This window comes from Dendrobium catenatum, unplaced genomic scaffold (assembly GCF_001605985.2).
Source record: "Dendrobium catenatum unplaced genomic scaffold, ASM160598v2 original_scaffold_73347, whole genome shotgun sequence".
Taxonomy (NCBI): Eukaryota; Viridiplantae; Streptophyta; class Magnoliopsida; order Asparagales; family Orchidaceae; genus Dendrobium; species Dendrobium catenatum.
This window is the reverse complement of record NW_021391793.1, coordinates 21,106-43,273: the sequence shown is the minus strand read 5'-3', so window position 1 is coordinate 43,273 and position 22,168 is coordinate 21,106. Positions and strand designations below refer to the sequence as shown.

The 22,168-nt window shown below is 37.6% G+C and overlaps 1 protein-coding gene across 2 annotated transcripts in view; it reads left to right on the top strand.

Annotated features, from left to right (window-relative positions):
• Positions 1-22,168, top strand: part of LOC110103713 (kinesin-like protein KIN-14I) — a 42,826-nt gene that overhangs the window by 12,028 nt on the left and 8,630 nt on the right. The window contains exons 4-8 of one of the 2 annotated variants that reach the window (XM_028691828.1): positions 6,245-6,388; positions 6,510-6,704; positions 7,047-7,173; positions 7,281-7,483; positions 7,639-7,821. In XM_028691828.1, coding sequence (XP_028547661.1) covers positions 6,245-6,388; positions 6,510-6,704; positions 7,047-7,173; positions 7,281-7,483; positions 7,639-7,821 — 852 coding nt within the window. The remainder of the gene's footprint in view (positions 1-6,244; positions 6,389-6,509; positions 6,705-7,046; positions 7,174-7,280; positions 7,484-7,638; positions 7,822-22,168) is intronic. The other variant, XM_020832524.2, reaches the window with a different exon arrangement.

The following is a 22,168-nucleotide window of genomic DNA, read 5'->3' as shown; positions in this document are numbered from 1 at the left end:
AACCATCATACCCGGATCAAAGATCGACGGCGTATGGTCTTCAAAATTTATAACCATCATACCCGGATCAAAGATCGACGGCGTATGGTCTTCAAAATTTATAACCATCATACCCGGATCAAAGATCGACGGCGTATGGTCTTCAAAATTTATAACCATCATACCCGGATCAAAGATCGACGGCGTATGGTCTTCAAAATTTATAACCATCATACCCGGATCAAAGATCGACGGCGTATGGTCTTCAATTTAAATTCTTCCCGATCAGATTTAAAATCGACGATACGAGATCTTGTACTGATTTTATAAAAATTTGATTTAAAAATCTGATTTATATAAAAAAAATAAAAAAAAAATCTGATTTTTTATTTATAAAATCTGAATCGAAATCAGATTTATAAAACTTGATTTTTTTTATCTGCTTTTGAATGAGATAAAGAGGAATATCCATCATTGCAAGTTGACAGTTGCAGCCAATTAGCCGAGGCTTTTACTATTTACTTATAAAATGGACAGGTTCATGGCAGAAAGTGCAATAATTATGATCTTTGTTTGGGTGGAGAATATATTCATTGAAGGCGGAAGTGCAGGCTCAGCGGCATGCAGAATGCATTTTGGCTTAGATTCAGCTGTGAGAGAAGAAGTCGAGTGAAGATTAATGGCGGGAATAGGAGTTCGCATAGGGTCGCACTCTTGTCTGTGCGGGATTTGGCGGACATGAGAGAGAAAACGGCTGCAGGCGAAAGGCGGTGAAGGCTTCGCAACAGAATTGCAAAATAAGAGATAAATTTTACCTTCAAGATTGGTTTCGCAATTGAAGGCAGACTCGCGATCGACGGCGAGTTTGCAATAGGAGGCTGCGTCAACTTTGTCCGGTGTTCAATTGGATTTGATTAACACGGAATCAGAGGGAAAGAAAAAACTGGATGTCAGCCCCATTTCAAGTTTTTGCTCTCCTTTTATTGATGACATCACACCGTTCTGAATCAAAGAACGACATCGTTTGACGAAGTGGGGCCGGCTCGAGAGCGTGAAGAGATGCAACTCTTCAATTTTGAAATCTAATCTTTTGTTTTCCAAAAGACTTCAGTTATTAACACTATTGGTCATAGTTTAAGAGGAGCCTGAAGATGAGATTAAATTATTAAATAAACTATGCTCCATATTTATTTTCGATAGTGATTTTTTTATTATTATTACAACTTCTGTCTTCTTTCTCTCTTTGAGTGGAGAGATTTTTATTGAGACCAAATTTGTAAAAGTTAGGAAGACATGATCTGCTTCCTGTTTAGCCTCTATTGCCTTCTTAACTTGTTGTGATGTATGCTTTATTTGACAAGGAAAGAATGCTAGAAGGTTTGCTTTTTTTATTTTAATTGTTGGACTGCTATGAATTGGAGCATCAAACAAGATACTTTGAAGGTGATTTCATACTAAATATACTTTATTGACATTAAGCAATTCCCCTCAAATTCCTCCATGAGAATTTTCTTAATACTCATGAACAGCTAGATTAAACAAAAGTACGAATAGCTGAAAGTTCTTTATTACAAATCTCTACATTCAGAAGTTTACAAACATAATAAGCAATGAGCATTTGAATTCCTTCTTTCCAGAATCCATCATCCCATGAAATCATTAACATCTGTCAAAAGAGTATAAAAGCATATATTTTTTGTTTTCGAACATAGGTCCAACAATGATAAACAAATGCAACATTTTCATATAAACAAGTTTCTTGAGTTCTCTTCTAGCAGTTAATATGACAATCACCTTAACATTCTTGTCTAAAACATTATAAGATCATTTGATTTAGCTTTAGATCAATATATTTGTTCCAAAGAATCATAAATATTTTTTATTAATCAACAATTACCTAACCCCCCATATATATAGGTATGAAAGGGGAATATCAAATGACACATTACATTAATTTCCATTAAAACCTAAGCATCACAAGCCATAAAAATCCCCCACATGCTTACACGGAAAACAGCCCAGCCAAGAAACCGAGGGAGCAACCACGGGATCCCAAGAGGCCCGCCAGAACCGAGGCGCCAAAAGCCACGAGAAAGGCCACCAGCACGGAAAACCAACAGCCACCATGGGAACCAAGGAGCCATGGCATGGGAAAAGCCAACCCGTGGAAGCCAAGGAGTCATGGCACAGGAAAACAAAACAAATCTTGGGATTCCAAAAGCCATTTTGGAATCCCAAGAGACAACTTTAATTTAAAACAATAAATAAAAAGCTACATAAATATGATAATAAATGAACTAAAACCTAGCTAATAATGAGCTAACTCTTAGTTCAATAAATTTAAAAATCAGCTCATAAATGAGCTAAATTCCAGCTCAAATTTTATTGAGCTTATAAACTCGAGGGAGGCCAAAATTGATTTATTATGGACATAAGTTGACCCCCCTTTTATCTACATCAGATATCTTCTACAATCTTTAAGTTGTAAAGGGATGAACTTCTGTAATTTTGGTTTGTAGAGAAGAAGGGAGAAGATGCAATATATGGATTGCAAACTTATAAACGTCCTTGAACATTTGGTGTTCGAAGGGAGATAATCACTTTCCTAAATTTGGGTTTAGGAGAATGAGAGGGGTATCAATTTGTTGATTTTGTGACTCAACAAACGAAGGAGGGAGCTTAGAATTTGGCCCTAAGCTCCAAATGGTTCATGCAATGATATGCTTGGTGACTTGAGAGGTCCCAAATGATCATGCATGAAAAAGATGGGTAAATGATTGTTTATTGACTTCGTCTCAACAAACAAAGGGTGAAAGGAATTTAGGATTTGGTCTTAAAATTAAAGGACTCATGCAATGATATGTTTAAAGGCTTGAGGAGCCTTAGAATATCTTTGCATGAGAAGAGATTTGTTGGTTTATGTTCCAACAACGAGGATTGGAAAACTTGGGATTTGGTCCCAAGTTCCAAATGATTCATGCACTCCAAGACTTGGGGCTTTGAGAACGCCCCATGCATTGTACATGGGAGAGGATTATTCATTTGTTAATTTCATATCTTAACAAAGAAAGGATTGGACTTAGGATTTGGTCCTAAAACCCTGAAGATTCATGTGATAGAACATTTGGAGCTTTGGAGAGGCTCCAAAATATTTCACATGAAGGGAAAAGAGTGCTTGAAAGTTAGCTCTTTATACTTGGTGGAACTCATGCAAAATAGAGCTTAGAACTTTGAGGAAGTTCTAAGCATCAAGCTTGAAAGGAGATGTGCATGAGAAAGAGAATTTCCCATTTCTCCATGAGTGTTTTGGACTCAATTCGAAGAGGGAAGATAGATTTCCTAAGGCTTTGGGAAGGTTTCTGATGGAACTTAACTTGTGATTTTCAGAATCCAGTAAAAACAGCCCAAAAACAGTAGGAAAAGTGGAGATTTCTTGAAGGAAAACACTCACAAACACTTTGTTAACTTAAATATCAAAAGACTTACAAGTTTTCACGGATACAATGCTCTCAATTCGAGAAGAGAAGCTTTCTCCCAAACTCTAGACTAGAAAAGAGGAAAACTAATCACCCAAAATTCAATTTTGGAAGTTATAAAATAGGGTTAGATAATTCAAAAATATGAGGGGTCATGGGCCTTTGAGGGTCTATAATACATCTCAAGTTCATTTCGTTGAATTAAATAAGCCTATTTAATTATCTTCCAAACTTTCACAAGTTAAGGATTGCAATCCAAATCATGCAAACTAATTTAATCAAGCATGCAAACATTTTGCTTGGAGATATCCACCATTTGTCTTTCATTCCAAATTTGAAGATGTATCAAAAGCGAATTCAAATAATTTCTTTTGTCATGGGATTTGAAATATGAACTTGAGGGTTCATGAAAGACCCCACTATTTGTTTACAAGCTTCCAAAATCAATTGAATTTATGACATTCAACAAATTCAGACGAAATCACAAATGCTAACGGTGCAATTCCAAATATCTAAGTTAATTTTGTCATAACTTACAATTTGCTAAAAGTGGCATGCATGCTACAAGATGTGAGAGTCCCTACACATTGTTATTCAAGGTATGGTTGAGCGACAATACTTAGCCTAAGGTTCGATCGTAGGCGAAGGCATTAGATACAAAATGAATGCTTTTACATGCATTTGAGGGGTCATTGGATACAAATCTGACCACCCTACGCTTATGGCATGTCTCTTTGGCTCTCACAAGAGAGCAAACAAACGGAAATCACCGGATTTCCGCTGTTTTGTGGAGAGGATAGCTCACATAGGTTTTGGGGAAGCAAGCAAATGAAGTTTCTAAGGGACCTAAGACTTGGGGACGTCAACCACACATCAATGGCCTTGGGGAGCCCTAGGTCTCACTAAGTTTTAGTGTTTTACCTCTCCCGGGTTGTCCTAGCGCTCCAATCCAAGCTCCGGATTGCTGTCTAAGCTCCTTTGAAGGCTCCAAGCTGCTGTCCAAGGCATTCCCAAGGAAGAAGACCTCTGTCCAAGCCGCTCGGGACGTCGCCGCCGCTGTCCAAGCTGCTCGGGACGTCGCCGCCACTGTCCAAGACACCCCGGACGCCTCCTTTGCTGCCCAAGACGCTCCAGAGAGTGAATTTGCTGTCCAACAATTCTCCAAACAGCAATTTCAATGTTTGAAGGCCTTTGGGTGCTTTGTAGTTGCTGCCCAAATGTTCCAAACAGCTGGTTCTGCTGTTTGAAAGCCTCCGGATCATTGTTTTTGTCGTCAAGAGGTTGCCGGAGATGATTTGGAAGGAAGTAGAGGCCTCCTACCTCCTTTACTGTAATAGGGATCAATTACAGCAGCCCTTTGCTTTGTTTTTTAGGAAAGGAGACAACTAACAGCAGCGAAGGGAAGTTTCTGCTTCACGGTTGAAGGAAGGAAAAAGTGGCAGCGGGATGGAACTTCTTTTTAGCCCAAAGAAGAAGAAGACAGCAATTGGCCGGCCCTACTTCTTGGCTTGGGCGCACGCAAGAGGCCGCCAGACTTCCTCCTCTTAGCTCTGATCGGGATGGATGGAAGAGCCGAGTGGCTCTTCTCTTCACTCGGCTGGAAGGACCGCACGAGGGGTCATTGAATACAAATCTGACCGCTCCCTTCTCCTGCTCTTGCTTGCACTCGGGTTCGGATGAACAAAACAAGGAGCCGAATGCTCCCTCTCCCCTCTCCCCTCTCCCTGTCTTTCTCTCGCTCGGGCCGAACACACGAGAGAGCAAGCCGAAAATGCTCCCCCTTTCTCTTACTCATCTTTTCAGAGGGGCACGCCTAGCAGGGCAGCCGACCAAAATGTCCAATCAGCCTCCTCGTTGTGCGAAACGAAGAAAAATCCACTTGAGTAGATTTTCTGATGGGATTTGCCACAGATTTGGGTGGGAATTGAGATGAGATCTCAACCCTAAGTCTCAAATTTTGGTTTGAAAACCAAATTCAGCCCAAATTGACAAATTGAGCTGAAATTGAGTCCGGATTGGACTCGACCCAAACCGATTTGGGTCGGTTTGGGTCCGATTGAGTCCGATCTATTTTATTTTACCAAATTAAACTCGAATCAGCACCGAATTGCGTTGAAATAGGCTCGACGACGCTCGACTGGGTTCGATTTGATTGAATTCGGTTTAAATTTAATTAAATTGAATTTAATTTAATTAAATTAAGGCTTAATTTTGGTCAATTTTGCTTTGACGACGATCGATTGGGTCAATTGAGCATGATCGAGCCTAGTCGTGCTCGATCGGGGTTGGGTCGATACGAAAATGTTCGTTAACAGGAAGCTTAAGAACCAAGTGCCAAGAAGATTACTACCTATCCGTCAAGGAATTCAATAGGCAAAATTCAAAATATACGGCAGCCAAATCTTTCAATAGAGATAATTTCTGATTGTTTTTTTCTATTCATTTTATCCCTTTGTTGTGTATTTGGCTTTAAAGTTTTATTTATTGATTGTAAAGACTTCTTGTGAGATTTATATTTTTTGGAGGGGGATTTAAGAATTGAGTCTCTTGTTTCTTATCTTGTTTTTTCCCCTTTTGGTTTCACAACGGTATCATGTGTTCCGTTGATTTTGTTTTTTTATTTTTTATTTTTCCTTTTGGATTTAGTTCTATGTTGTTAGCCTTTTTTACTTCATTAGATCTTCATATGTTTGAAAAGTAGTCTTAGCATCAAAATTCTGTTTAAGTTTTTTCTTCTGCTGAGATTCATGAAAATCTATAGTCAACTTATACTGTTTGTCCTCCTGAAGCAGACAATACGGAAACTTCAAGAGGATTTGAAGATATACACCAATGAATTGCAGGCATCTAAAGATACTATTAAGTCACTGCTGAAGGAGAAATTATTGCTTGAACAGAAGATTCAAATATTTGAAAAGAAGAAAAAAGATGAGGTTGTTTCATTGTTTGCTAAGTTAAATGAGTTCTATTTCTCAGTAGTATTGTTTGGGATATCTGAAATATGTTTAGCCCAATTCATAAGATTTGTACTGATTGTTTTATATTAACATACAGATTAGTATGATGATAAACAATTATGAAGATAAGCGTCAAAACTTTGCTCTAAAAATTACTGAATTTGAGCAAAAATTGGTAAGCACAGCAGAAGTATTAAGAGTGGCAGAATCTACTATTGCAACGAGAAACATCGAAATAGACGCATTACATGACAACTTAAAGGAGCTGCAAGAGTTGCGAGATATGAAAGAGGTTGGAAAATTTTACTGTCTTGTTAAATTAAGAAGATATTTCCAATTTATTTACTGGGCATGCTCTTGGGCTGCTGTAAGGGTGGGCATGCCCTAGTGCATTTATCTGGCTAGTTTTATGCACAACTGTAAGCTACTACTCTTGTGCAGTACAATCTTGGGGTCTAAAAGCATGAAGGTCATGTTTTTGGCTACAGCTATGGGCTGCCAGGATAGGCATGCCTACTCAAGTTTTGATGGGTTCTACCATACCTACAAAGGGTATATAGAGCTCATTATATTTTTAGGAGTTCCTATGCGGTTTGCTTTGTATTGATGCGGATGTTTGTTTGTACCCTAACAGGATATTGATAGGAAAAACGAACAAACAGCTTTAATTTTGAAGAGGCAAGGATCACAACTGGCTGAGCTTGAAGCACTTTACAAAGAAGAACTAGTTTTACGGAAACGATATTATAATATCATTGAAGGTCTTGTTTTGTCAATATTTACTTTTTCATTCTTTTTGTCCTAGAAATTTATATCATTGTTTGCATGATAATATGTTAGGACAAATTTCTTTTGTTCTCTTCAACAGATATGAAAGGAAAGATAAGGGTTTTCTGTCGTTTACGTCCTTTGAATGAAAAGGAAATTGCTGAGAAGAAGAAGAACGTAGTATTTTCTGTAGATGAGTTTACTGTTGAACATCCATGGAAAGATGAAAAATCAAAGCAACATATATATGATCGTGTTTTTGGTCAAAATGATTCACAAGAGGATGTTTTTGCGGATACGAAGGTAAATGGTTTTTGAATTATAAATTTAAAATGAGAATCTCTGGCTATGATGTTGAGTGTTCGTGCTGATTTTTTCAATTTCTTTCTAAAATATGCAACTATCGGTAGAGTTATTTTTAATGAATAGTATTAATACTTCTTTTAACCGGTGTGCAGTATCTAGTACAATCTGCTGTTGATGGATACAATGTCTGCATATTTGCATATGGGCAAACCGGTTCTGGTAAAACCTTCACAATCTATGGTTCAGAGAGCCATCCCGGGCTAACCCCAAGAGCTACAGCTGAACTATTCAGATTAGTAGATCGTGATAGCAGCAAATTCTTTTTTTCTCTGAAGGTGTTGATTAAATTCAATTTAGATTTTTAATTTTGAGCAGAAACTCGAATTATTAATATACTACTTATAGCTTTTTATTTAGGCATGCTATTTTTATTAAAGCACTCGTACTTGCAAAATTAATTTTTGTTTGAATATATTTTCTGTTTTTAGTACATATTTTTTGGTGACATTTGAAACTTTTTTTCCTTACTAAATTTGTTCTTTTCGAAAAAAGACAATGCAGTGTCCCATATAAATTAACATAAAAGAAAAGAAAAAAAAATTAACATAACAAAAAATAAGATTTCCCTCTCAACTTGATGCGCTATTAAGGATGGCAATACAAGTATTTTTATTTTGAATACTTGACTACAGAATATGCCACCACTGAGTTCACTATATTTAACCACCTAAAGTAAGTTAAAGTATCATTTATAAAATATAACACTCCATTTTACATGATATGCAACCCTATTTCTTTAAATAAACCTTTCATAATTTCCTCCCCAATCTAAATTCAAATCAACCATCTTTCCCTAAATAAACTTTACAATTATTTCACCCCTGATTTTTTCATCTTACATAGTAAATATTTACTCCCCTAGACCCCATAAGGTGGGCCTCCTTGACGTAACAGTACTTCCCCTTCAAAAAATCACCTGGTCCTCAAGGTGGAAGGATGAGAACGGTGTCCTATTCATCTCATATGGCTCCCATGAGGCGTCATACTTCGACAAATCCTTCCACTTGATAAGTACCTCCTGAACAATAAACTCAAGATGCTGAGAACAAATTAGCAGCGTTTTGCTAAAGGGAACAACATACGATGCACTTGTGCATAATTAAAGTTCGTTAGGGATGTTAAGTCCTTATGAACTAGGCCAAGCTAACCAAGAGGGGGGGTGAATTGGTATTTTAAAAAATCTTTTAATAAAAAAACAAAATCTTAAGCAAACCAAAAACCAAGATTAATCACAGAAATCAAAGTGCGGAAAATAAATGCGAAAGCATTAATAAAGAACATTGAAATTTAGTGGTTTGGTCAACACGACCTACCCCACTCCCCGGAGGCGCCCTCCGAGTATTGCACTAAACTCAGTGTCTCTCATTTTGCCCCCACAGCAAGACGGAGAAGCCTTTACAAACCTCATTTCTACCAACCTAGGTGAGGCAGAGAACCCAACTTCTTTTGCTTCCTCTTGTAGCAGGCAGAGAACCTTGATCAGATGCTGAAGTTTACCTCTCTAGAACCCCAAAGGAACTAAGGACGACGACTAGAGAAGATGACGGCGGATCCTTGCTTGGCTTTGTGAACTCCCTCACAAGATCCTCTCTATCTCTCCCTTGCTCTCCCTCTCCTCTTGGCTCTCTCAGGTTATAACAGTAGCAAAAGATAAGCTCTTGGTTAGAACAAGAGCTCTTAAATATAAGAGTTTTGGAATAGTTCTTATTTTATACAAACTGACTTTATCGTCCAGGATGATATACATATCGTCCTGAACGATTAGCGTAAATTTCGCTCAATTAGCCTGGACGATTTGGGATGATAAGATAATTTTTGTTCATATCGTCCAGATCGATATAATATCGACCTGTACGATCAGTATAAATCTTTGAATATCATCTAAACAATTGCTCTGAAAGAATATATGGACTATGAAAAAATAGCTTGATCGTACAGGCTGATCTCACGATCCTCCCGGACGATTAGTTCAAATTTGTGAAACTCGTCCAGAGCATCGCTCTGAAAAGAAGCTAGCCGATGTCAATCGTTCAAGAGATCGTCCAGAATGATGTGATCGTGCAATCAAACCTTAATTGTTTTCCTTAATTACCAGATTAATTTAGGCATAATTGTGCTGCATCGTCCAAGTTGATGTCTTGGACGATGTCCAAAAATAAAGAATACCTAAATAGATCTGGCGACTGATTCTTTCTGATTTGAGCCTATCATCCTGACCGATATGAATATCGTCCAGGACGATGTGCTTAATGATGGCTGCCTTAACCAGGATGCCCTAATTAGGGTTTCTGTTTTTGAATGGATCGTCCAGGACGATTTATGGATCGTCCCGGACATTGTTACCAAAAACAGTAAGCTCTATGAAACAGTCATAAATTCTCCCAAAGTGTGTGTGTGCAAAATTACTTAGCAACAGGAACCATATCTTTTACAATAGACTCAAGAAAGAGAAAAAATTACAAACTGACTCAGACCTTATCTACCCAATCTTGAGCTGGCTTGAGTTGCACTTGATCTTGTAGACCTGAAATGTTAGTAGGCAAGGCAGTCGTAGAAGAACATGAATGCTTGCTATCATCAAAATTCTAATATATAAAATCAGATTTGCAACACATAATAGGCTCAGATGGGACATCATCTCGATGGAAGCTGTAAAAAAGCTCTATATTATCTCTGGCCTACCAGTTTCTCCTTTTTTTTTCCTCAGCTTCTTTAGTCACTACTTCTATTAACTCAGTGATAGCAATCCTTGCAGAATAGTCTGGGTTGAAACATTCTAGACGAAGCAAGTAAGCTGTATAGAAGAACCTATGATCCTCTTCATATAGACCATCAAGATCATCATCACGAAAGCTATACTGTGGACCTTTTTAAGTTGGAATAGGTAGTCCAGAAGAATGCATCGTACCTACATATTTTACTCTATCACCTTCTTTGAATGTGTAATTCTTTGAAGAAGCTATTGAGGACTCTTGCTTTGGCAAGGAATGACAACTTAAACTAGATGCTCCCACAATATCAACTTCCGCACTGGAAGCTGGTCTTCTAGTATGAAAAGTGTCAGCTAATGTAAATTTCCGTTTAGTAAATTCGCCTGACTTCTCTTTGTCAAGAAGTTCCTGATCCGTTTTGCATGCAGCGGTACTGCAAAGATTCTTCCAATCTCTTGCAAAATAAGTTTATGTTGCATTAGCTATCCCATCAAATCTAAAGTTAGGGTCAAGATTTTTTTTGGGGCATAAATATTTTTAAGCTTTTCATTTGGTTTTCAGCATACGGAAGGTCTTCATATATTCTTCCTTGAAGACTGCATATCACATCATCGTCAAAATCAAATGATCTATTTGTTGCACCTAGGATAAGAATCGTTTGCTAACCTTGGTCCTAAACTATTCCAAGCTGCCATAAATTTATTTCACATTCTTCTTGTTGCTTCATGTTCAAAGGCACCACCATGTGCACCAAGTAAGCTGTCAATCTCATTTACGAAGATAGCTAGTCGAGATGCAAAAGAAACGAGCACCGTGGTGAGCTTCTCAGCTTTGCTAAACCACTTCGATGTTAGAACATATTCAGTTATATTGATAAAATTTTCTCTAGTTTCAGTTGCAAGGGCTTTTGCAAGAAGAGTTTTACTTGTTCCTGGTGGGCCAAAGAGCAAAATCCCTTGTGAAAAAAGCTCAATCCTTCTCATAGAAGCGTGACAAGTTCATTTAAAGTTCTCTTCACATCTTCTAGAGCACAAATATCATCAAACTTGACCCCTATTTTATCTGAGTGCACAACTGCTGAAACAAAATTGCTTTCATACTTATCTTTCGCAAGATTCTTTACGCTCTCTGAAGCCTTTGTTGAAATTGATTCTTGCTCCCGTAATGTTGAAATAGTGATCTCCAGGCTTAAAACCTTCTCAAGATAAATGATTGAGAACTTCTCTTTCATATCTGACTTGATTTGCTCCATCTCAATTTCCAACACCACCTTCTTTGCTGCTTTAGGTTTAAAAATAGTGCTTTGATACAAATTTGATACATCATGTAAGTAAAAACAATGAAATAAATAAGTATAAACTGCAAGAATATGAATATATAGGCTGATTGTTTATTATCTTTTCAATAAGATATAGAAAGATACCAATGATCTACTAGTTGAGAGTTAGATCAGCTCTCCCATAAACCCTAGACGTCATGAGGAACAACTCCTAAGAAAACTACAATAAACATAAATCACATAATGAAAATAAAACATCCCACCCTTAAATTAACTATCATATTTCCCTTCCAAATCTGAATTTAAATCAACCATCTTTTCCTTGAAAAAACCTTCCTAATTCCCTCTTAAATCTAAATTCAACTAAACCCTCTTTTCCCTAAATACAATCTTCCTAATACCCTCACAAATCTGAATTCAAATCAGCCATCTTTCCTTAAATACACCTTTCTTAATTTCCTCCCCAATCTAAATTCAAACCAGCAATCTTTCCCTAAATAAATTTTCCTTAAATAAATTTTGCTTATTCTTATGGCTTCTTGTATGCCTATTTACACAAGCTTGGCACGAATGAAATAATTCATGCTTGTATTTTAGTTTGGAGCCTCTTGGCTCATATAATAATATTAGCAAATTGATTCATAGCATAATATGTACTAATGTTTAATTTTTCTATAGCAACCGAAATCTGTAGAAATGTTTTATTCTGCGCGAGGTACCTGATATATTCCCTTTTCATTTTGAAGCTGATTATATTACTATACAATTTTATATTGGTTGTTACACCTCGGCTCAATCGACTAACATAGTTATGGTTAGATGCTATTTGTTGACACCATTTTCTAATGAAATGCTTATATACAAAATGAGTTCAACCTGAATAATTTTGAAAATTGTAGGGCTGACTACTGAACTATTGATTATGGTATGATTAGGATTGATATTTACTTTTTGGTCTTGTGACATTTACTAAAGTTAGCTCTGGTTTACATGTTTTGGTTGTTTATTATGGAGGGGCTTTTTTTAGTTACTTTGGAATAATAAAAGATAAACAAATAGCAGTAATAATAAAAAATGCTTTATCACTTGAGGATTCATTATTCCCTTCCGGTTATCACTTGTTTTTCCAATATAGAGGATTCGGTAATGTTTAAAAAATGTCAAAAAACCTCTAAAAACTAATTATCAATGCCCTCATTAAATGAATTAGAGTTAACATGCTAAAAGATATGGTCATTAGTAGCATTATCACTTGTGCCTTTTTCAATGACCCCTTTTTAAGTATCACCATCACTTCTTGAATCCGTGTGGATGATATTTGGCATGGTCAAATGCTTATCTTGGTTGCCTGGTTAATTGATTTCTCATCCTAGAATATGTTATCTTAATATTTTTCCTTGACAAAAATAGCAATGAAATTTTACATCACCCCCGTTTCAATTGCTGTTACTTTGTCTAACTTGGCAATATGTACAAATAATGGTTTTGTCTAATCCTTTATGGGATTATTACCAACCATATTAGTGTCAATCTAACGAGTCATTGTCCTATTAAACAATAAAATAATATAAGAATTTACAAGTTGAACCTTGAATTTCGTAAGAACACAAATAATGAGAATAAACATCTATAGCCTATAGTTAAACCCAATATGTCAATCAATATATTTAGGCTTCGTTTGCGGTTGCTTTCTTGCTGTTTTTTAAATTAGCTTTCTATTATAAAAATTTATAGTTCAAGAAGTTTTTGTACTAAAAAGTTGTTTTAAAAAACAATAAGAAAGCTTCACTTATAGTTTCTTCCTGTATATCTTCATATTTTAAAATCTTTGTACAATCGGTTCTATATCAACTTCATTAAATATGTCCTTCCCAACACATTCACTAAGAGAATCATTTATCCAAAATTCTCCCACTTGATTATGCAAGTGAATCTTTATATTCTTCGGAGTAGAGAATGCTCGTTCAACTATTTCTATAGCAATTGCTAATGTCAAAGAAATCTTCACAAGTTGTCATGTACTAGCCCGGAGCTTCGAATTAACGAGGTGCAAACAGACGGTCGGGCGATAAATTAAATTTTCATTTTTTAAATTTGTCTCCAATACACCTAAAGAGCTACTAAAACTTCAAAAAATATAAAGCTTATACAAAATCATTCAAATACCTTTCTTCAGGTGCGCCATGTCTACGGTATTTATTTTCACCTCTTTTATTTATTTTGATTATAATAAATTATACATGAAAATATAAGAACAACTAAAAGTATGTCTTAGCTCAGTAAGTAAAAAATGCTTATAAATTACAGTAAATTGAAATAATATGCATGATCTCTTTTTCATTTCATTTCATATCATAAAATAATTTCATTTAAGCATATCATTTCATCAAGACTTTCAATGTTATGTATAAATCATATATATTATATATGTATTCATATCTTTCTCATTTCTCATAAGTAATACAATCGTCAAAGGAGTCACCATCTAATTTAACACCATTGAAGGTACTCTTTTTCCATTTTCATTTCATTTTTCTTTTTTATTAACGTGCATGGATACATTGCGTCCCCAACCAATATCATAAGTGGGTGTGCTCCATCAGTCAACATGCACATGCAATCATTTTACATAAATCATATCATTCACATATCATTCATTTACCTTCTATGAAAATGTAAATCATGACATATTTATTTTCATTTGGCTAAACATGATCAATCATTGAGTATGAGAAAGAAGGATCATAATCTAATTTGCAATAAATACTTAATAAGTAGATATCATTATCTTTCAATGCATTTAATTTAATAAAGAACATAATTGTTATTGTAATTAAAAGACATGACTACTCACCTTGAATTTTAGAAAATGCGCTGCTTCACTTTTACTCCTTATTTAAATGACGGTAGATTTAAGCCTATAAAAGATAATTTCATTAATTAATTATTTGTATGGTGTGAGATCTGTCAAATAGACGTATACATGCTCGTGGTGATTGTTAGGGTTGTGTTCCCCGTTGTTTCGTTCGCACGGTTTGCTTGTTTCGCTTCTCTTGATTTAATGCTACGATTGGTTCAGTTGAACCCATCGGATCGGTTGTTAGTGAGTGATGATGGGTACGAGGAAGGTGGAGAAAGGTCAGAGGATTTGCAGAGGAGTGCGACTGACGATCCACGCGATATAGGTGATGGAAGACTTTCTTCCACTAGAGCTTGGGAGCACGGACGTCATCCTGGGGATGAACTGACTGCAAACTTTAGGAGACACCAAAGTGAATTGGAGGGCATTCACGATGGAGTTGATGGTGGATGGAAGGAAGGTAGTGGTTAAGGGGGATGCGGGGCTTTCCAAATCCCTGATTTCCCTTACATTAATGCTGAGGGACATCCAGTTGGCAGGAGTAGGGTATTTGGTGGAGTTACACAGTTTGGAGGGAGCGAGATTTGGAGGAGGGATGAGACATACCCCTCTCCATTCAGACGTTGATTCAGCAGTTCCAAGAGATGTTTCAGCCACCGCAGAAGGAGCAGGAGCTTCCCATCGTGTTGAAGGAGGGAGTGTCGCCCATCAGTGTCCAGCCTTATCGCTACCCTCAGTTCCAGATGGATGAAATAGAAAGGTTGATTAAAGAGATGCTAGAGGCAGAGATCATCAGACCCAGTATTAGTCCCTTCTCTAGCCCCATTCTGTTGGTGAAAAAGAAGGATGACAGTTGGCGTTTTTTTTTGGACTATAGAGCACTCAATAAGGAAACTGTACCTGACAAGTTTCCTATACCAGTCATTGACGAGCTGTTAGATGAATTGAGTGGGATCGTGATCTTCAGCAAGATAGACTTGAAATAAGGTTACCATCAGATTCGAATGAAGGAGGATGTACCCAAGGCAGCCTTTAGAACTCATGAAGGACTATGAGTTCCTTGTGATGCCATTTGGCCTCACCAATACTCCAGCTACTTTCCAGGCCCTTATGAATAAGGTTTTCAAACCTTATCTTTGACGATTTGTACTGGTATTCTTTGACGACATCGTGGTCTACAGCAGGACAGAGGAGGAGCATTGGGGGCATTTGAAAAGGGTGTTAGAGGTACTGCAGGAGCACCAACGGAGGGCTAATTTGAAGAAATGCTGCATTGCACAAGCCAGTGTAGAGTACATGACAGCTGGCGTTTTTTTTTTTTGTGTGGACTATAGAGCACTCAATAAGGAAACTGTACCTGACAAGTTTCCTATACCAGTCATTGACGAGCTGTTAGATGAATTGAGTGGGAACGTGATATTCAACAAGATAGACTTGAAATCGGGTTACCATCAGATTCGAATGGAGGATGTACCCAAGGCGACCTTTAGAACTCATAAAGGACTACGAGTTCCTGGTGATGCCATTTAGCCTCACCAATACTCCAGCTACTTTCCAGGCCCTTATGAATAAGGTTTTTAAACCTCATCTCAGACGATTTGTACTAGCATTCTTTGACGACATCGTGGTCTACAGCAGGACAGAGGAGGAGCATTGGTGGCATTTGAAAAGGGTCTTAGAGGTACTGCAGGAGCACCAACTTAGGGCTAATTCGAAGAAATGCTGCTTTGCAGAAGCCAGTGTAGAGTACATGATAGCTGGCATTTTTTTGTGGACCATAAAGCACTCAATAAGGAAACTGTACCTGACAAGTTTCTTATACCAGTCATTGATGAGCTGTTAGATGAATTGAGTGGGAACGTGATCTTCAGAAAGATAGACTTGAAATCGGGTTACCATCAGATTCGAATGGAGGATGTACCCAAGGCGGCCTTTAGAACTCATGAAGGACTATGAGTTCCTGGTGATGCCATTTGGCCTCACCAATACTCCAGCTACTTTCCAGGCCCTTATGAATAAGGTTTTTAAACCTTATCTCAGACGATTTGTTCTAGTATTCTTTGATGACATCGTGGTCTACAACAGGACAGGAGGAGCATTGGGGGCATTTGAAAAGGGTGTTAGAGGTACTACAAGAGCACCAACTGAGGGCTAATTTGAAGAAATTCTGCTTTGCACAAGCCCGTGTATAGTACTTGGGTCATGTGTTATCAAAAGGAGTGACAGCAGATCAGTCCAAAATTGAAGCAATGCTGAAGTGGTCGGTACCGAAAAATTTGAAGGAGTTGAGGGGATTCCTAGGACTGACGGCTCACTACAGGAGGTTCGTTAAGGGGTATAGCTCCATAGCATGGTCACTCACTGAACAATTGAAGAAGTACAGGTTCCTATGGGGGGAGGCGGCCACATCAACATTTGAGAGCTTGAAGAAGGCGATGACTACGGTGCCGGTCCTAGCCTTGCCAGATTTCACTCAGACCTTCATTGTGGAGACAGATGCTTCCGGGTATGGGCTGGGTGCAGTACTGATGCAGAGTCATAGACCTATTGCTTTTTTCAGCCAGGTATTGACTGCTAGAGTCCGGCTGAAATCAGTTTACGAGAGAGAATTAATGACCGTCATTTTGGCCATCCAGAAGTGGTGGCCCTACCTATTTGGGAGGCATTTCATTGCCATAACATATCAGCAAAGCTTGAAATACCTACCGGAACAGTGGATGGTGACGGAAGAGTATCAAAGGTGGTTGTCCAAGTTGTTAGGGTACGATTTTGAGATTCAGTATAGACCAGGGGTAGAGAACAAGGCGACAGACGCATTGTCCAGATGTATGGGGGAGCTGCAGACAGTGACACTATTCGTTCCTTTGATGCTTGACTGGGAGGCCATTTGGGAAGAAAGTGCTAGAGATGAAGAATTGGGAAGGATCAAATTAGATTTGCTGAAACAGGAGGGTAGCCAACTAGCCATCCAGGGTACTCATTAGAGGGAGACAGACTACTATACTAGGGAAGATTTGTGATGCCCCGTACCTCGATCCACATCCCAAATTTACTTCAGGAATTTCGTGGAAGCCCAGTTGGGGCCATTCAGGATTGCAGAAGACCTACAAGAGACTAGCGGCCGAGCTTTATTGTAAGGGAATGCATAAAGATGTAGAGGAGATGGTTGCATGGTGTGAGATCTGTCATAGGAACAAATATTTGGCTATGTCACCAGGGGGAGTAATACAACCGTTGGCGTTACCGGGACGAGTTTGGGAGGAGATATCCATGGATTTCATAGATGGGCTGCCCCGTTCAGAAGGCTTCACAGTGATCTTAGTGGTGGTGCATAAATTGAGCAAGTATGCTCATTTCATTCCCCTCCGACATTCTTACACCGCGGTGACAGTGGCTTCAACATTCATTAGAGAGGTGGTCAAATTGCATGGGGTACCAGAGGCGATCACGTCAGACAGAGATAAGGTGTTCCTTAGTCATTTTTGGAGGGAATTATTTAGGTTACAAGGGACAGTTCTGAAGAGCAGCACCGCTTATCACCAACAGACAGATGGCCAACAAACTTGGTCAATAGGAGCTTGGAGACCTACTTGAGATGTTTTGTGTTGGAACACCCAAGCTTTGGGACAAGTGGCTGTCATGGGCGGAGTAACTGGTACAACACCTCAGTTCACTCGGCTTCATAGATGACTCCATTTAAGGTGCTGTACGGAAGGGACCCTCCTCACTTGGTGCACTTTGGGAGTAGTAGTGCTCCAATTTCTTCAGTGAAGGAGTACTTGGAGAAGAGGGATCGAGTGTTGGAGGAATCGAAGAAACATCTACTGAGACCTCAACAGATTATAAAGAAACAGGTTGCTGGGCATAGGAAGGACATCCAATTCGAAGCAGGAGAGAATGTGTTCTTAAAGCTCTGTCCATACCGGTAGAAGACATTTGCCAACAGGAGAAATGAGAAGCTCACTCCAAGATACTTTGGACCTTATGAAATATTGGAAAAAATCGGAGCAGTAGCATATCAGCTGAAACTACCACCCACGGTGACTATTCATCCGATTTTCCATGTGTCGTAGCTGAGAAGAGCCATTGGAGATTACACAGCCATCTCAGAGTTACCGATCACGCTTAATGAGAATTTAGAGGTGATTATGGAGCCCTTAGAGTTGATGGTGGTTCACCAGAAAGAAGATGGAGTGAAAGAAGTGCTGATCAAGTGGAAGAATCTGCCTGACTAAGTTGCCACATGGGAGCCGTACGAGAGGGCGAAATAGCAGTTTCCCAGTTTTCACCTTGAGGACAAGGTGATTCTTTGGGAGGGCGGTATTGATAGGCCGGTTCTTCCTGAACCGGCCTAGGAGCCGGCCCAGAGGCCGGCTCATTACTACAGGAGGCGAAACAAGGGGTTCCGCCCCCTTTGATTGCCGCCCACATGTGGGGCCCGCATGGAAGATTTGAGGAAGGAGGATTGGGCGGCTAGGGAGAGGGAATTTTTGAATGGGAAAGATTTGAATTAGGTTTGAATTAGGAAACTAATTGTATTAAGAAGGGGGATTTGTCTAGGGTTAGTTGTTCATGCTTTCTTTGCTTTTCTCTTGAAGTTTCTTTGTCATCTTGGGCTCTAGGCATCATGTCTAGAGATTGGGAGAGAATGATCATCCTCTTGAATTGAGGATCAATTATATCCTGCTTCGCATTTATTTTGGTTTTGTTCTCTTCTTGCAATCTATTGTTTTGGGGTTGTTTTTACCCAAATTTTGCAAATTATCTCGCTGTTTTCAGCAATTAGAGATAGGGTTGCTTGCGAACTCAAGTATTTCTCTTAGGGTTACTTGTGAACTCAAGTATTTCCTATCAAATATCTCCTAGCCTGTCTTCGCATTGTCTTCTCCACCACCTTTCTGCTTCTCTGTCCAAGACAAATGATGCAAGTGACACTTTCTTTTCATTAGGATATGACATGCTATCCAAAATCTTCTCTATACGAAGTAACCAATTTTCTACCTCAGTTGGTCCTTTATTACCCTTGCATGTCCTGAAACAACTTCAAATATTTTTCCACTCCAACTCCAGGCTACGAGCTTGATTCCTGAAGCATTTGACTCATAGTCGTCATATCTAAGTTAAGGTATTGGTGTTCATAGCCACTTTAGGAGGTAATTCTTCTCTTTTCATATTTTTATCAGCTACTTCCACTTGATCATTTACATGCCTTACATATTTATAAATTAATTAATTATATTATCTAATCGAATATTTAAATTATTTACAATTAATTTCATAAATAATTCCTATGGCCCTTTCATTATAATTCATATTTTTAGAATAGTCGTTGGGCTCTAATATAACTTTTGTCATGACTCGGCCTGGAGGCTCGAACTAACGTGGCGAAAATAGGCGATCAAACGATAAATTAATTTTTTTTTTCTTTCTAAATATGTTTCCAATACACTTGAAGAGTTACTAAAACTTCAAAAAAATATAAGCTGATACAAAATCATTCAAATACCTTTCACCGGTATGACACATCTATGGTATATATTTTCATTTCTTATGTTTATTTCTATTATAATAAATTATACCAGAAAATATTAGAGCAACTAAATTATGTCAAAGCTCCGTGAGTAAAACATTTAAATTACAATAACTCAAGACAATTGAAACAGTATGAATGTTCTCTTTTTCATTTTATATCATAAAATAATTCTATTTAATAATAACATTTCATCAAGACTTTCAATATTATGCATAAATCATATAATATCATATATGTATTCATATCTTTCTTATTTCTCATAAGTAATACAATCGTCAGAGGAGCTACCATCTAATTTAATATCATTGAATGTATTATTTTTCTATTTTTATTTCTTTTTTTTTCATTAATGTGCACGGGTACATTACGTCCCTTTTCAATACCATAAGGGGGTGTGCTCCATTAGTCAACATGCACATACAATCATTATACATATATCATATCTTTCTAATATCATTTATTTATCTTCTATGAAAATGTAAATCATGACATATTTATTTTTATTTGACTTAACATGATCAATCATTGGGTATGTGAAATAATGATCATAATCTAATTTGTAATAAATACTTAATAAGAAGATTTCACTATCTTTCAATGCATTTAATTAACAAAGAACAAAATTATTACATTAATTAAAAAACATGAGTACTGATCTTGAACTTTAGGAAATGCGCCGTTTAACTTTTACTCATTCAAATGACGGTAGATTTAAAGCTTTTAAAAGATCACTTTATTAAATAATTATGTGCTCTTAATTTCTCTAACTTAATATTTTAAAACTTCTCATTTTAATTTAATTAAATATACTCTCTTTTAAAATTAATATTTTAATTAAAAGAAATCTCTCCTATTCTCTCTCTCTCTCTAATTACTTAGTTAATATACCAATTATAATTTAAAATTTTAAGATATTTATTCTCTCTATATACGGGAAACAATATTTTCTTTAGTATCATATTTTAATATTTACTTTTATTAAATTTATATTATTTTTTCTTTAAATTCATAATTGTATAATTAATTATCTTAATTAACATTTTCAATTAAAATTCATCTCTTATTTGAATCTCATAATTTCTCTCATTTAAATACCGATTTATCTCATTTTATTATTTTCTAATTTGAAAATTCTTCTTTCTTTAATCAATTACTTTAAGTATATTCTATGCAATAAATTCATTATACTTCTAAATCTAATTTATCATTTAATATATATTTATGATTTAATTTAAAATCACATATAATCTTATATTATTATCATTAATTAATTTCTAATATTAATCTTTCTTAAAATATTTCTTATCATTATTTTTTATATCAAAATAATACTAATAAAAGAATAAAAAAATCTTGCCTTCTCCCGGTCGACGAAGCCTTAGCCCACGCTCGCCTAATCCTTTTTTATCGCTTTCGCTCTCATTCTCTCAGTTGGCTCGATCGGAGGTGCCTCCTTTTTCTCCCGCTAACTTCCTTTCTGATTCTCTCTATTACCTTCCCTCTTTTTTTTTCCTCTTAATTGGTGCCTTCTGTTGACCTCCACGTTATATCCAAAGAAGAAAAGAAATGAGGACTCACGTCGGATCCTCAAAATCTTGCCGAAATCGAGCCTATTCGGCGTCGTTCGCGTCACTTCCACGTGAATCTTGCAACGACGACCTCGTTTGCTGCTCCTTGCACGTTGTTAAATACCGAGCAGATGAAGCCTTCGGGACGAGCTCTCTCACACGACACTTCTGAAATCTATCACTGTCTCTCGCTTCTCCTCCACATATCCCACGCACAAACCTCCTGCTCACTGCCAAACTTCCCTCTCCTACCCGACGCCTTTAGAAAGGGGGAGAGAGAGATATATATATATAGAGAGAGAGAGAGAGAAAGAGAGAGAGAGAGAGAGAGAGAGAGAGAGAGAGAGAGAGAGGAAGAAAGACATACCTAGCCGAAGACCCCCACGCCTATAGCTCCGGCCGAACCTCTTCCTCCCTCCTCCGATCAAAGCCCGAACTCCTCAAACCTCCAAAGCCGCAGGCCCTCTCCAACTTGCGATCCGTACCTGTAGTTAAGGCCGACCGATCTTCCACTATAGCCGAACACCTCCTGCCTGAGCCCTAATTTGCTTCAACGACATTCCCTTCTCTGTTCAATCGGAAGTTATAATCGGAGCTTGCCCGACTTGAAGGTAGCTATCTGTTAGACCGGTCCACTGGACCGGTCCAGCCGGTCCAGGCGGGACCGGTTC